Source organism: Terrapene carolina, unplaced genomic scaffold (assembly GCF_002925995.2).
Source record: "Terrapene carolina triunguis isolate 2854851 unplaced genomic scaffold, T_m_triunguis-2.0 Scaffold179, whole genome shotgun sequence".
NCBI lineage: Eukaryota > Metazoa > Chordata > Testudines > Emydidae > Terrapene > Terrapene triunguis.
Genome location: NW_020664530.1, coordinates 2,231,178 through 2,247,699, shown reverse-complemented (window position 1 = coordinate 2,247,699; position 16,522 = coordinate 2,231,178). Strand labels below are relative to the sequence as shown.

Here is a 16,522-nt window from a genome sequence, read left to right as displayed (position 1 = left end):
AGGTAAAATGATGCTGTTGTAGTTGAAACGAGAACAAAATTAACTGCTGGTCTCTATTTAAATCAGATGGAATTCAACTTGTGTAACATTCACCAGTTGTTAGTTTGCATCCCATGTAGCTTTATCCAGCTAATGCACCATTTTATTTACTGGAAGGCTTGGCCAATAGTTATGAGTATTGGCCAATGAGTTTTGTACAGTCACTTTTTTTTTCTTTCGGGAAATAAGAGTGCACATAAACCTCTCTGTACTGTTCTGATTCAGTTTCAAAACACTGACCATCTGTACTTTTTTGGTACAGGCTCATGTAATATGAATGGACTACAGAGATATGCATTTGAAACATAAACGTTTAAAGATTAAATGTTGTACATTGTCCAGCACATCTGTTCTGTTCAGATGCTGTGTGCACCATCATAACTTTTAAGAAATGGTAATAAAGCTTAGAAAAGAGAAAAAGAACAGTCATCTTTTATAGGAAACCCACATCTGTTTGCTATGGGGATACTGTATAATTGTGAACATAAGTGATTTTATATGGTTTTCTGATTGTTTTCAGGACTTTAAAAAAATTAGTATTATCTTTTTGTGCTCCAGTATGAACTACTGACTTTCTGTATGTCTGACTTTTCTGTGAGCTACTGGAGCAGATACTGATTTCATCTCTATACTAAGATCAAGTTTAAACTCTGGAAACAGTTTATATTCTTACCTTAATAGAAAGAATTGCATTTTCTGAGACAGAAGGCCACCTAGTGGTAAAGCTGGGAAATGATGACTGTTTCAGAAGCCTGCAAAAACAATTGAAGAACTGTAATGACAAAGTGTATGAAGGCTGGGATTTTCAAAGAAAGTCCAGTAGAGTTAGGCAACCAAATCCCATTGAAATTCATTCCTATTTGAAAATCCCAGTCTAGGGTGCTTTTTCTTAAAATCTGAGCAAAGAATTTGAACAATTAATCTTTTTCTAAATTCGATTTTTTTGTGGGTCCTGATTCAGCACTCCATCCGAGGACTTAATGAAAACTTAAGCATGTACTTAAATGTGTTACCTTACTGAGTGGAACAGCGCAAGTTACCTTTTGGAACAAGCAAAAGTCATAGAACCAAATTCTGCCTTTGGACACCTCACACATATCCCACTGACCATAATGACAGCTGCACAAGTGTTTTGGAGGGCCATATTTAAGACTTAGCCTTGAGGCAAGCTATTTAACGAGGGACAAACTATATTACAAAAAGGCAAAAGAAGTCTGGGTTGGCGTGAACTCCACTTCGACTGGGGTTTTTTTTTTTTTTTTAATCATTTCCATGTGTAATATTTTCCAAGCATACATGAAATAAATACACCCACTTTTAAGAAAATGCTGAAAATATGGAGTGAGTCAGAATGGGTGGTTTGAAATTCAATTAATCAGTTAAATTGACTTTTTTATTTGGAGGACATATCCCCTGAAAAAAAAATGTATGAAAAACTTACATTAGCATGAAGTCAAATAGGGGCCTGATTTTGCAACCCTTACTTATGTAGAGTAGCATGTAAATGAGACTCCATTAGTGTGAGTAAGTATTACTCAACATGATTACCTGAAGGGGGGTTCCAAAGAGGATGGAGCTCGGCTGTTCTCAGTGGTGGCAGATGACAGAACAAGGAGCAATGGTCTCAAGTTGCAGTGGGGGAGGTCCAGGTTGGATATTAGGAAACACTATTTCACTAGGAGGGTGGTGAAGCACTGGAATGCGTTACCTAGGGAGGTGGTGGAGTCTCCTTCCTTGGAGGTTTTTAAGGCCCGGCTTGACAAAGCCCTGGCTGGGATGATTTAGTTGGGAATTTGGTCCTGCTTTGAGCAGGGGGTTGGACTAGATGACCTCCTGAGGTCCCTTCCAACCCTGATATTCTATGATTCTATGAGTAAGGTAAATTGAGTCCTGAGTAAAATCTCAATAAACTCATGATCAACTTAATATTTTTATATGCCCTGGGCTTGTTGATGTCAGTGGAATGCCTCTCATTGACTGTAATGGGCTTTGGATGGGGCCTTGAATTTACTTAGATTGTAAACTCTTTGCAGCAGGGACTGTCTTTTTGTTCTATGTGTTTTTTTTGTTCTGGGGTTCCTGGGCGCTATCATAGTATGAATATTATAATAAAAACAAGTCTTAAACGGGAGCAATAGAGAGTCATACAGCTTAAGGCCAGAAGGAACCACCAGATCATCCAGGAGTTAAACTGTAATATTGTTTTGTCCCTATGTAGCATATAAACAATGATCATATACATGGAGAGAAGAAGGAGTTTGTGTGCCGATGGCTGGATTGTTCCCGGGAGCAGAAGCCGTTCAAAGCCCAGTATATGTTGGTGGTACACATGAGGAGACACACAGGGGAAAAGCCACACAAATGCACTGTGAGTAAAAAACACTGAGTTCCAGGCTATCCCAGGGTGGATAGGATCACTTGAAGAGCACAATGGGACTGATTCTTCACTGCCTTGCCTTTTGGATAGCTGTTTTAGACCTGTGCAGAATGTTTGTGCCAACAGCACCACATCAACTTGGTAACATCATCTCTCCACTTTGTATGGTACAAGATAGGGTAGAATTAAGCCCAGTTCATCCACTAAATCGTCTGATGAATCCCTAAAGTAGTGCATTGTTAAATAATGCAGAGGCATTTCCATGTGTGTTTAAAATCACTTTCCCTCACTGAGGAGTATCTGGATCCTAGTGCTGACCCCAAAATATTAGTGACTGTGTAATGGATTTTAGTGTTGAAACAAACATGAACATATTGTTACTATGCAGGTTTTTTTCTCTTATAATAGCTGTTTTACATGGTGCTGGAAATACTTTATTGAGGAATTGTGCCATATTTAAATGAAAGAAAAGAAACCCTCCATCTCATAGGATTTGGAAAGCTTCTAGTCTTTGAGATATCTGGGGGTTTTTTATTGGTTTAATTTTTCTCCAAGTCCAAGTGTGTAGAATAATCCCGATGTGCATGTTGTCTCCAGTTTGAAGGTTGTACAAAGGCCTACTCCAGACTAGAAAACTTGAAAACCCACTTGAGATCTCACACTGGAGAGAAACCATATGTGTGTGAGCATGAGGGCTGCAACAAAGCATTCTCTAATGCCTCCGATCGAGCCAAGCACCAAAACAGGACTCATTCCAATGAGGTAAGCAAGCACCCAGGCAGTGAAAGGGCCCTGGCTGCCCACAGACATACTGCTGTCAAAAGAATGTATTGTGGAATGCAGACACAAAAATCCTCAAGAAACATGAAATAGGTAAGTTAACGACAGTAAATCATTTTAACAGCATGGTGATCTAAAGAGGCTCCTTGTCATTTTATCAAGAATCAAAGAAGGGGACTGGCTGGCTGATCTAATGGAGACTTTGTGTGGTAACCAGTGAAAGGGCTGCAATCCAGTAATAATTTTCTCGCTCCCCGAAGTGGAGGGGACACTCAGCTCCCAAGGAGAGTTTTAAGCCTCCTATTGTTGTTCTATAGTGACATCTGCTGGCTAGTCAGGAACAGCGTTAACTCTGCCAGGAGTTTATTTGGAGTCTGATCCTATACCTTGCCGAGCACCAGCTACTACTCACAAAGTGAATGGGAGCTAAGCAGGGGTTTTGCATCTTGCTAGAGATGCAGCAGGATTGGGATTTAGCTTCTTCAACTGCTGTTGGTAAATGTGGAAGAATCTTGAGGGGCGTGGCTTTCCAAACTTCTGAGGTCTTCTCCCTACCCCTCTCTCTTTCCCTTTCAACTAGATTCTTCCCTAAATCTCATTCTTCCCTTCTCCTCAGTCTGTTCCCCTCTAGGCCTTGTAGAGAAATTAGCATTCTGGCTGATTGCATGGCCTGGAACCTGTGGTTCCTCTTCTCCCCCAATCTCCCTCCATTTCCAAACCAAGCTCATCTTTCTTTGGTGATTTCCCACCACATCCGTCACAGCAATTCACTAGGACTAGCATTCTCTTCAAATTTTGCAGTCGCTGTAGCATCTGTGGATCACAGGTGACCCAGACAGCATTTCACAGCTCCATACTCAGCTTAAACCTGGATGCATGTGTTCTGCAAACTTCTAGACTTGCTGATACATAATGGTGGATTTAATGATAAATTATTACAAAAATCAGGGATAGGAGATTTACCTAAATCTGTCCAATACCTGATCTAAGCTTTGGGTTGGTTCATACTTTGTTGGAATCAATTTGTCCATCCCATCATAGCAATGTGAGGCACAAACAAGGTGTGTTTTTGATCTGGATGCTTTGCTCTGCTTTTTAAGCTCTAGGTTGAATATTCAACAGTCAATCACTAAATTTAGTTATCATCATCGATGGAACATCACTTTCTTGCATTGCAACAACAAAATCGAGCAAACAAATAAACCCCAAATCTTACCAGAAATGTATTTCACAATGAAGTGCGCTGTTGCTATAGAACCAGACCCTCAGCTGGTGTAAACTGATGTAGCTCCATTGACTTCACTGGATTTAAAGAAGAGCTGATAAATTTATGACCTCGAATAATAGTTATAGTTATGCTAGATCAGAATGATGATGGTCATCAAATCCCATGCTTAGGCATTTAAACTGATGGCCTGTAGGGGATGTGTATGAATTCCCCCCTCAATAATTGGTCCAGTGCATCATAGAAGGATTTTGCTTTCCTCTGAATTTCAAGCATTAGGTACTGGACCACCCAGAGGCAGGATGCAGAATTAGATAAACCAGTGATCTGATCCAATATGGTAAATCCCATGGAGTCGATCTTCAGCTGGAGTACGTTGCTGTAGCTTCATTGACTTCAATGGAGTTATGGCAGAGGTTCTCAAACTTTTGTACTGGTGACCCCTTTCACATAGCAAGCCACTGAGTGCGACCCCCCTTCTACATTTAAAACATATTTAACACTATTATAAATGTTGGAGGAAAAATGGGGTTTGGGATGGAGGCTTGCGACTCCCCATGTAATAACCTCGCGACCCACTAAGGGGTCCCGATCCCCAATTTGAGAAACCCTGAGTTATGGCAATTTACTCCAGCTGAGGATCTGCCTGTGTTCTTACTTTGTTACATATGTAGCAATAATGTGCATTGTGCTCCCTTCAAAGCCAAGGAAGAGGAATAGATTTTATTAGGTGTGGTCAATGCTGAGACAGTTTCACAATGTCATCACTTTGTTAATGCATTCACTGTGGAAGAGTATAATTGTTACACTTACTGCACTCAAAGGAACTCTTAGGAATCCTACAAGGAAACCAAATCTAACCTCAGCCTTTCTTCCCACCTGATCTGGCAGAAACCATATGTTTGCAAGATACCAGGCTGCACAAAGCGCTACACAGACCCCAGTTCTCTCCGGAAACACGTGAAGACTGTGCATGGCCCCGAGGCACATGTCACCAAGAAGCAGCGTGGAGATATTCATCCAAGGCCTCCACCACCGAGAGACCCAGGCAGCCATTCTCAATCCAGATCACCAGGCCAGCAGACTCAGGGTGCAATTGGCGAGCAAAAGGACCTCAGCAACACTACCTCAAAGCGGGAAGAACGCCTCCAAGTGAAAGCTGTCAAGTCAGAAAAACCAATGGTATGCAACATACTGTGCTGCTTTGTTTCTTCCTCTCTATTATCAGTATTTGTTAATAAACTTCAGTGCACTAGTTTTTTTTACAAAATCATATATATTTTAAATGCTTTTAAAACCAGTAACAAACAGCACTTTAAAGGCACCTGATTTTCAGAAAATATTAAGCTCTGAAAATCTGACTCCTTTAACGTCTCTCAAGTTCCGCACCTTAAAACTGAGGCACCTAAAATCACTAGTCGCTCTTGAAAATGTAGGCCATAGTCTTTAATTATGTGATTGCCTATTCTATCTGAAAGCATGAAACATTTTTTCTCTACAATCTTAGGTACACATTTATCTAAGATATTTGATTATGAATCCACAGGTAATACCAAATATATGCATGCAAGGGGGCAGAGCCAATGTTGTGTGTTCAAACTCAACTTTCACATTTCCTCGGTGTTTAGTTGTGTATACTTAATTTTGCTTTCATATAGGTTTGTGCAATTAATTTCCTGGAGCATTTTAATCCTTTTAAAAAAAAGTCCCCAAGTCTATAAGAAGCAGGCACTGTTTTACTAGACCAGCTGACTCCTACCAACTAATAAACCAAAGCACTTGGACTCAGCATCTCAAAGCTATCAATGGGAATTAGGCATTTAAATACCTTTGAGGATCTGGTCCTTGTTAGCATTGCAGGCTAAGTATAGTACACTTTTCTATGCTTGCATGTATATATACACCCTTAGAATTAAGAAGTCCTTAAGGCAGCATGAGCATCTCCTGCCCAGCCATCCAAACTATGCCAATTTATGCTAACAGAGGGTCCAGCCCAAAGAGTGCATTTAACCAGTTACACATGATACAGGTAAATAACTACTATGTAAATGGTGGCCATGATTTTCAGTAATGCTGAGCACTCAAAAATCTACAGAAGTCAGTGGGAGCTTTGGGGATTCCTCACCCTTGAAAATCAGGACAATATGTGTAAAAGACTAGCCAGTACTACAGAAATACAACATGTGTTTATAGTTTAGGGGCCATTGCTTCTGCTTTTGAAGTCAACAGGAAGTTTGTGATTAACTTCAATGGGAGCAGGATCATTTTCTTAAGAACCTGTTCTGCAGGCTCTTAGTACTAAGCATACAGCTTACTGGCAGTCCTTGGGAATGGTGAGAAGTACTAAGTACTACTCTCTATCACAGGGGTTTGCAGGAACACTGCCTTAATTAATGTTAGTTCAATGCTTTGTAGGTTTAAAGTGACCTATAATGAATGCTAAGCATCATCGTTAGTATGACTATACTTGTAAGTCTGTATGTGTGAAGAAAAAAGTTAACAGATTTACAGTATGTCTACACTACCTGCCAGATCGGCGGGCAGCGATCGATCCAGCGGGGATCAATTTATCGCGTCTAGTCTAGACGTGATAAATCGACACCCCCCCCCGAGCGCTCTCCCGTCGACTCCTGTACTCCAGCTCGGTGAGAGGCGCAGGCGGAGTCGATGGGGGAGCGGCAGCAGTCGACTCACCGCTGTGAAGACACCACAGTAAGTCGATCTAAGTACGTCGACTTCAGCTACGTTATTCAAGTAGCTGAAGTTGCGTAACTTAGATCGATCCCCCCCAGTGTAGACCAGGCCTTAGATATAAAATCATGATTCTTGATGTATAGTATTGTTGTCTTATTAACTGATACTCTACAGAATTCACTATAAAAGCCAATTGCCTGTAGATGCAATATTATGGGCATACTTAAAATGTCTCGATAGTTAAGGTTCAACCGGGATTTTCCTTTAATGGGACTTTTGGAATATTATATGATTTTTAACTTTCCTTCCCTTTACATGTTAACTAATGATGGGGAATTATTTTCTTGGCTTATGGGAGGAGGGATGAATCAATAATAAATGCCAACATTTATTTCCCAGACCTTCATTGCGATCTGCACAGACTGACTGTTGCACTGAAAAATCAAGGAGCTCCACATGGATGCAGCAGTTTGCTTGTGTAGATTACAGTGCAGGATCAAGGTCTTACTGTTAGGGCTTGTCTACATGAACAATTAGACTGTGGCAAGCGGGGGTGTGAATCTTCCCCTCGGTAGTCTGATGTGGACCAGCTGTCCATGAGTACTCTGCTGGGTGCACATTGACAGTTCATTAATATGCTTTGAGATAGTCCCATTTCAAAGAGGATTGGATCAAAATGCTCTAACAAACTGCTAGCTCATATCAATGTGGTGCACGAGGGCAGTTAGAGTGCAGCAGGCTAGTGTGGGGTAGATTCATCCCCGCAGCTTCCCAGGGTCTAATTGTTTGTGTAGACAAGCTCCATGGCTCTAGTTTTCAAACCAGACCCCCTTATTGGGAGAACAACATGGCCCCATAGTTACCTGCCCCTGCTATTTTGTGTCCATAGTTTATTCCCGTTTTCCCCTCGCAATTCATTATCTATCGATGAAAAGCACTGTTTAAGAGCTAGGTATTTATTATTAATTATTATTATTATTGTTGTTCACTGCAATCACAGAATTGGATCAGCCAAAATGGAGGTGTGGTTTGACAGATGTAAGCCCTCCAAGTTCAGCTACTAAATTTTGGTACACATTTTTCAAACAAAAAATGGTTTCATCGAAAATTGCCTTTTTTCCAAACTGAAAATTTTCACAGATTTTTTTTTTAAATTCTCTACTTTTGAACTAAATTGAAAAATGAAAAATTTAGCTTTTTTTCTGGTTTTTAGTTTATTACTTATCTGTTTTCCCTGCCCCCTTCCAACATCAAAATCGAAAAAAAGAAAAAGTGGGTCGAAATGGGGAAACAAGATCAAAAGAGTGTGGAAGAAAACAGAAAAAAAAATTTAAAATAAAAATTGCAATAAAAATGATTGTGAAAAAATTCAAATAAAGGACTAGGTGTGTGCGTGGGAAGCGAGGGCAGGGTTTTTTTAAACCAGGGGAACAAAAATAACCTTGCAATTTTGAGTTAATGTTTGTTAGGTGTTTTCATTTTTTACTAGATCTATTAAATAATGAAATATTTTCTCTAAGTAACTATCTCTAGTGCACCCTTCTCTCAAGGGGGATAGAACTAGATAAAAAAGTTAACTCATTCTCTGCCATATCTGGATTCACAATATCTTCACGCCCATCCATTGGGGAATAAAAAGCCAGATCCTTCAGTCTCTACTCACATAATCCTAACTCTGCTTAGTAGCTTCAATACCTACCAGGGTAGGAGTTACTCCATGACTAAGGTTTACCACTTCAAACCCAAATTAGGTAATAGTTTTCAGTTAATAATACTCCAAGGGCCCAGTGTAACTCTCATTGTAGTCAAAAGGCAGTCGTCTGTTGACGTTAGTAGATATTACATTAAGCTCTGCGGGCCCAAGTCAATCCTGCCACTCTTACTTAGGTGAGTAGTCCATTGCTATTAATGAAACTAGTTGAGTAAGAGGCACTAACGTGAGTAAAGCTTTGCAGGACTGGGCCTTAAAACAAGTTAGTTTTTTTATGAATGGTATTGAATATTTCCCACTGTAAATCAGCTCTACAAATAGGTGATTAAAATGTAATGTAGTTGTCCTTCTTTTCTTGGTTTTCATTGCTATATGAGTTAAGATATGTCCCTTGTTTTTCTACTAATCCAATGTTTCTTCTGTCTAATGCTCTTAAATGTCTTGTTCTAACTTCCTAAGGACAGTGGGTAATAAGGTGAGGGGATTTAAACGTCTCTGAACTTTTTTCATTGCAACATTTTTTCTTTTTTTAGTCTTTTGCTTCTTGTCAAATCATTCTTTTATTTAGTAAGAAGCATTCCATCAGATACATTTCCACATATGTGTAATGAACATTTTGCAAAACACTTGGCATGTGAAATAGCTAGATTACTCTTGTGAAATAGTTTCAGATGTATTTGTTTGTATATATCATATTTATGTATATACATATCTATAGAGATACATTCCCATGATCATTTTCTCTACTTCTGACTCATTTTGACCAATTTGTGTGGCTACAAGAACAGGCTTCTGATCATTAGCATTCTTTATTTAACTCTTGTACAATGGGTGCAAGCTCACTGCTCCCAGATAACATTTATTCTTTAGTGCCCTCACCAAATCTGCAGTGACCAAGATTTGGAAGTGTACCACATTCCGTGTGGACTTATAAATTACAAGCATTATCATTGACATTAGAAATAATTAAAATTATTATTACACCCAAGTATTCATCACAATCACATTAAGCCACCACTCTGGCACAGGCTTGTATCTTTATTCACTTTGTTGTTAGAATGCAAAGACATCATCGATAACTACAAAATTCTAGTTAGCCGTCCTAGACAAGAGTTTGCATGAAGATCACATGGTGACTGAAAATGCAAAAGCCTAAAAGTAAAATAATGAAATAGATACGTGTTTATGAAACTGTTCTTGGAAGCAAAATGTTTTTGCATGTCATACAGATCTGTGGTTATAATAGCTAACTGGTGCATCCTAGAATGAAGTATTACTCCTAAAGAACCCCCCCCCCACTCTCTCCTTCTCTTCCCCCCCTCCAATAATTTTCTCATTCATGTAGGGAAGATGCTCTTGAGTACTTCAAAGACCCTGTATTTTACAGCCGCAAGAATACCACTACAATAAAATAAACATTTCAGAGCATTGGTCTTACCTGTTTGTTTAAAAGAGAAGATGGAGTTGTGGCAGGTCAATGCCCCTTGTAGAATATCACCTTGGGTTGTGATCATGTCACAAGTCTGGGAGATCTCCAAGAAAGTGAAAATTTTGATTCAGTAGATGGCTATCTTCCCAGTGAGGATACGTCTATACTGGATCTGAAGGTGTAATTTCCAGCCCGGGTTGACGTACCTGCACTAGCTCTTATCAAGTTAACATGCTAAAAATAGCAGTGTGGTAGCTGCAACAGGCTAGCTGCCCCAAGTGCAATTCCACCTGAAACATGTGTACGCACTTGAGGTGGTTAGCCTGTCCTGGTACACTCACCACTGCGACATCGCTTCTATTTTTAGCATGCTGCCTCGATCAGAGCTAGCACGGGTATATCTACTGGAGCTGGAAATTACACATCCAGCTCCAGTGCAGACATAGTACTGAGAAGGTGTTACATTTGAGTGTGCTGCTGGAGTCTTCCATATGATGTTTTGTTCTTTTCATTAATGCAAAGAGAACTTGTAATCAGCAAATATGTTGTTTTATTCTAACTTTATGTCCATCCAACCCCATTGAACCCAGAGTCTGCTCCCAGCTGAAGCATGCAGAACTCTGTCTGCATTCAGAGTCCTGCACTGCAGTGTGACAGATGACTTGACTTTAGAACAACAGCACCTATTTTATTCATATGGGACATAAAGCTGAGGTCCTTACTACCTGTGGCCAGTCAGAAATCGTGGTCCAAGGGTGCTGAGATAAAGCTGATATTAAGTTATAATATTTTTACATTGAAATTTTTTTCATTTCTCATTATTATATGCCAAAGTTTAAACCCTCAAATGCTTGGAACAGTGCATCTGTACTTCTTGAATATTATCAAATACTTCAAATTCTTTGCCTGTATACTTTTTTTTAAAAAGCCCAATGTTGTTGGGTTGTTGTTGTTTTTTTGCAAGCCTAGCACTATAAGTTAGCCCCGGTGTCTTGGTCAAATTCCAATTTGGGTAATTACTTTCAAATTATCTAAATTTGGTCTTGTTCCATGACTGGGGGCTCCTAGGCAACACAATAATACAAGTAATAGTAATAATAAAATGTATCCTGTAATTGGATACAGGATATATATGAAACCTGTAAAGTAATTTAATTGATCTGGGATCTTTTCCGATGAATAGCGTAATATAGATTTAATGTACTCTCTGTTAGTAAGATGCTGAGATGAATTTTAACACTGGGGGAGAAGGGGTTCTCAATAGTTTTCAGTGTGGTTAAAAGTCAAGTAGTCGTGTACCAGAAAGCCTTTAATCAAAGATCATTGTCATCTGTTTAAGCTTAGCTTTTAGGTTCATTTTGACTCAATGTGGAATAATATCTGTTCATGAGGTACATTGAAATCAATTCATTAGCATTCTTTGCCTAATCCTAATTATCATTCATTTCTTATTTCACTCCAACAGACATCTCAGCCAAGCCCTGGTGGTCAGTCTACATGCAGCAGCGAACAGTCCCCCATCAGCAACTATTCCAACCATGGGATCGAGCTTAATCTGACCAGTGGAGGTAGTGTAGGAGACCTCAGTGTCATTGATGAAACCCCAATCATGGACTCTACCATTTCCACAGCAACCACAGCACTTGGCTTACAGGCCAGGAGGAACATGACAGGGACCAAATGGATGGAGCAAGTCAAATTAGAAAGGTTGAAACAAGTTAATGGAGTGCTTCCAAGACTGAATCCCATTCCACCTTCAAAAGCCCCAACCTTGCCACCTCTCATAGGAAATGGTGAGATATGCATAACTGGATTAATCATACTTTCATTCTTTAAATTCGTCCTCTTAGGGCTTGATGTTTCAGGACTTACACGGACTGTACAACTCATGAAATTCAGTGGGAGTTCTACTTACCTAGGAGCTGTAAGACACCTAAATTTTTCAATATATATATTTTCCGTTTAAATTAGAAATTGTACTATACTGGTAGAAATTGGTAATCCCATAGTTTATATTCCTGGAAGTGAATATTGGTGGTCTGATTATCATGCTTGAAATACTTAGATTCCCTGGAACCAAACATTCGATTCACAGCATCATTTTAGCCCTGCATCCTTCCAAGGTAGAGAAATTAAATACCATGCAGTTTATTGTGTGGTATTCTTTCAAGTGAGGCCTTTAAACCGCAGATCCTATCTGCTTTGCATAGTCGTCATGGACTACATTTTGAAATGGGCTTTAACATGGTCTCTATTTGCAAATGCACTGATAGTTGCACATGGAGATGATAATGCTCGAAAAATGCATGTATAGTTTCGTACATGAATCACATGGAGATATGCTGGACCCTAAAGATTCCATAGCACTTTCTACAAGAGATGGGGTTTGACTTGGTGCCCTTGGGCAATATTTCTCCTCCCAAAACTTTGGGCAACCTACTGTGAACCAGTTGGCTGCTTCTGTCCACCCTAGAAGTGACTGCACATCTGTGGTATTATATGTACATAGTTTGTGAAGTGCATTCAAGAAAAGGAATGACATAAAGATGACGATGATGCTTATATTATGTTTATTAAAAGGGGGAACTGGGAAAGATGTTTTGCAGTTGTTTTAAATAACATGCAAATATGTAAGAATTCTTTAAAAATTACTCTAATTTCCAATTTGTATGTTTTGCCATCTAGACTTAGATTATCACATGAATGCCAGTTCAATTAGTTACAAAAATCTAAAAAGCTTTTTTTAAGAATATGGGAAACCTGTTTCCCTAGTCAGTGTCAATCGGAGTAGCTCCATTTTAGTCAATGGAACTACATCACTGGATGACAACTGAGGATGTGTTGGGGCTCACATTGAAATGATGTTCTTGAATCTGTGAGCCCCTATACAAGAGTGCTATTTAGCCCTACTTCTGATTAGAAAACGGTCTTGACTTCCTAGAATCATATGGGTATTTCCTTGAAATGCCTGTTACTTGTCTCAGACTCTAAGTGTTTTCTACAGTTGGTCCTGATTAATATTCATTTATCTGTGAATTTTACCATCAGGTATCCAGTCAAGCAGCAGCTGCAGTTTAGGAGGATCCATGACTATTCTACCCAACAGAAATGAAATTTCAAGTATGGACATCACAGTGTTAAACATGCTGAACAGGAGGGACAGCAGCACCAGCACAATCAGTTCCGCCTACTTGAGTAGCCGTAGGTCCTCTGGAATTTCACCTTGCTTTTCCAGTCGAAGATCCAGTGATGCTTCCCAAGCTGAGGGAAGGCCTCAGAACATGAGTGTCGCCGACTCCTATGACCCCATCTCGACTGATGCCTCCAGGCGATCCAGTGAAGTGAGTCAGTGTGATGGCCTGCCAAGCCTACTCAGCCTCACCCCAGCCCAGCAATACAGGCTGAAAGCTAAATATGCAGCAGCTACTGGTGGACCCCCACCAACTCCACTGCCTAACATGGAGAGGATGAGCCTCAAAACAAGGATGGCACTGTTGGGTGATTGCAGGGAGTCTGGAGTATCTCCTCTGCCTCCAGTAAATGCTCCTCGTAGATGTAGTGATGGTGGGGCAAATAGTTATAACAGGAGGCATTTTCTGCCTCATGATGTGCTGGGAAATGGGACAAGGAGAGCCAGTGATCCAGTAAGAATGGTTTCCGACAACCTTTCTCTGCCTAGAGTCCAGCGATTCAACAGTCTTAATAGCTTTAACCCTCTTGTTTTGCCTCCATCTATGGAAAAGCGAAACTTTATTCTTCAGAACTATACCCGCTCTGATGGCGGCCTGTTCCGTAACGCCTACTCCCCATGTCCTCCGAGTATCAGTGAGAATGTCACCATGGAGGCTGCTACCATGGAAGCGGATGGTGGTCTAAATGATGAGGATCTCTTGCCAGACGATGTGGTTCAGTATTTGAATTCCCAGAACCAAAGCATGTATGACCATTTGCCAAATGATGTCCTGGACAATAACAAAGTGCATCACGGGTCAGCAGTAGGGAACAACAACTTTCACCAGGCCCCTTCACCAAACAGTCAACAGACCAGCTCTGAAGCAAACAAAAGCGACCTGCCAATCCAGTGGAATGAAGTAAGCTCAGGAAGTTCTGACTTGTCTCCTTCAAAAATGAAATGTGGTCCACGCTCGGCAGTCCAACAAACTCGAGCTTTTGGACTATATAACAATATGATGGTCCAGCAGCAGAACCTGGAGAGAAATGGTATGGCCCAACAAAATGGCTATCAACATCTTGTGGAAAACAACAGCTCTTACAGTTTACATCAGAACATGATTATCAGCAACAACACCACCAGTAACTCTTTCAACATGCAGGCAAATAAGGCACAGCCATATGGTGAAAGCATCACCAGACAACCAATGATTTCTGGGGCAATGGACAGTTCCTGTGGCATAGTGATTCAAGGGCAGAAGTTGAGGAACAACAGCATGCTAATAAACAAGAGTCAACAAAACTTTGGCCATCCCATGGTGCCAGGTGAGCAATCTGTCAGTATGGCTAATGGGATGCAGAGTAGAAATACGATAGAACAGGAATACCTGCAGAATCAGCCAATAGGGGAAGGCATTCATTATCAGGGAGTCAATCAAACCAATCAAATGATGTTAGGGCAGGTTAGTCCTACCTCACAAATGAGCCTTTGTCAAGGGCCACAGAGTTGTCCACCAATGTCTCACAACATTGGAAACCAGCAATCAGGTTTGGTGGTGACAAAGAGTTACCAGCCATGTGCCAACTATGGAGGCAACAGACGGCAAAACATGCTGAGAAACACCCTGGCACAACAGCAAGGATTTATAAGTGATGCAAACCAGACATACAGGGTAAATGGCATTAAGATGGAGATGCAAGGTCAATCACAACAGTTCTGCTCTAATATGCAGAATTACTCTGGTCAGTTATATGACCAATCCATGGGCTTTACTCAGCAAGCTATGAAAACAGGTTCTTTCTCTATTTCGGAAGCTAACTGCCTGCTGCAGGGGACTGGTATTCCAAATTCGTCTGAGCTTCTTTCCCCAGGGGCTAACCAGGTGACAAGCACAGTTGACAGCATTGACAGCAACAGCCTAGAAGGTGTGCAGATTGATTTTGATGCTATCATAGATGATGGGGACCATGCCAGCTTAATTTCAGGAGCCCTGAGTCCGAGTATCATTCAGAATCTCTCACACAATTCTTCACGCCTCACCACTCCCCGAGCGTCTCTTACATTCCCAGCTATGCCTGTGAGCACAACAAACATGGCTATTGGGGACATGAGTTCTTTGTTGACCTCACTTGCAGAAGAAAGCAAGTTTCTTGCTGTTATGCAATAGACATGGGGAAAAAAACTTAGGAGATAACCGATAAAAAGTGACTCATTTTTTAGTTGTGTATGTATTTTAGCAATCTCATCTCACCTAAATGGGATGTGTTTCAAGTATATTCCTTTTATGGAATAAGGACTCCGAAAACCCTAAAGTGTTCTAGGGAGAAACTGTCTTCCATTTCAGTTTTGAATCAGTATTGTTAGACCCACTCCTCTCTCTCTTTTTTTAAATGTCTGTATACTTTTTTCTTTTTTTATTGTAAACCAATGTAAACGTGTGAAGTGCATGTTTTGTTTTGTTTTTTAAAGGAAGGTCTAATGAAATGACTTTGCAATTTTCTTTTACTCAAAGGAAACACAGTCTTGTATGATTGTTGCCAATGTTTTTATTTATGTAGGCACAAAACAACCAGGCATGATATACAGAGTACATACAGTGAGTAAAGAGAGCTTCTGTGAACGCATTGCTGTAAGGTGGACAGCCAATCTACGAACAAATCTACTCATACTGCTACCTGATCATGTACCCATAATTGTGTGGCAAAAGATATCTGGGGCTTGTGCAAAAAGAAATGAAAAAGTATCAAACTTTTTTGTCCCAAATGAGTCTGTGTGTATGTACACACGCCCACATACACAGACCTTGCACTTCAACTGTTGAGCCGAAACTGTACCGTTTCTATGACAACCCCCTTTTGGAGGGTTTAAAAATCCCTTTGTGAACACAATTCACATATTTAGCAGAATTTGGTCTACATTTTTTTTCAGACGTTATTCGACAAGAGGAGAACAAAAATAAATGGATGTCTGGTGATTTGGGTATTTTTTATACTCTTCATCAAATACAGCATTAATTTTTGTAATAAAATGGTATACATGGTTAGCATCTCGTTCTGCACTATTGAAACTAATGGAAGTTTTTCCATTTGCTTTAG

The 16,522-nt window shown here is 40.2% G+C and overlaps 1 protein-coding gene across 1 annotated transcript in view; it reads left to right on the top strand.

Moving 5' to 3' along the window:
- The window catches only part of LOC112113485 (transcriptional activator GLI3), a 251,295-nt gene extending 235,210 nt beyond the window's left edge, over positions 1 to 16,085 (top strand). The window contains exons 11-15 of the mRNA XM_024209776.2: positions 2,258 to 2,407; positions 3,014 to 3,178; positions 5,313 to 5,603; positions 11,721 to 12,048; positions 13,304 to 16,085. Of these exons, the coding sequence (XP_024065544.1) occupies positions 2,258 to 2,407; positions 3,014 to 3,178; positions 5,313 to 5,603; positions 11,721 to 12,048; positions 13,304 to 15,594 (3,225 nt within the window). The 3' untranslated portion in view covers positions 15,595 to 16,085. The remainder of the gene's footprint in view (positions 1 to 2,257; positions 2,408 to 3,013; positions 3,179 to 5,312; positions 5,604 to 11,720; positions 12,049 to 13,303) is intronic.
- The last annotated feature ends 437 nt before the right edge of the window (positions 16,086 to 16,522 follow it).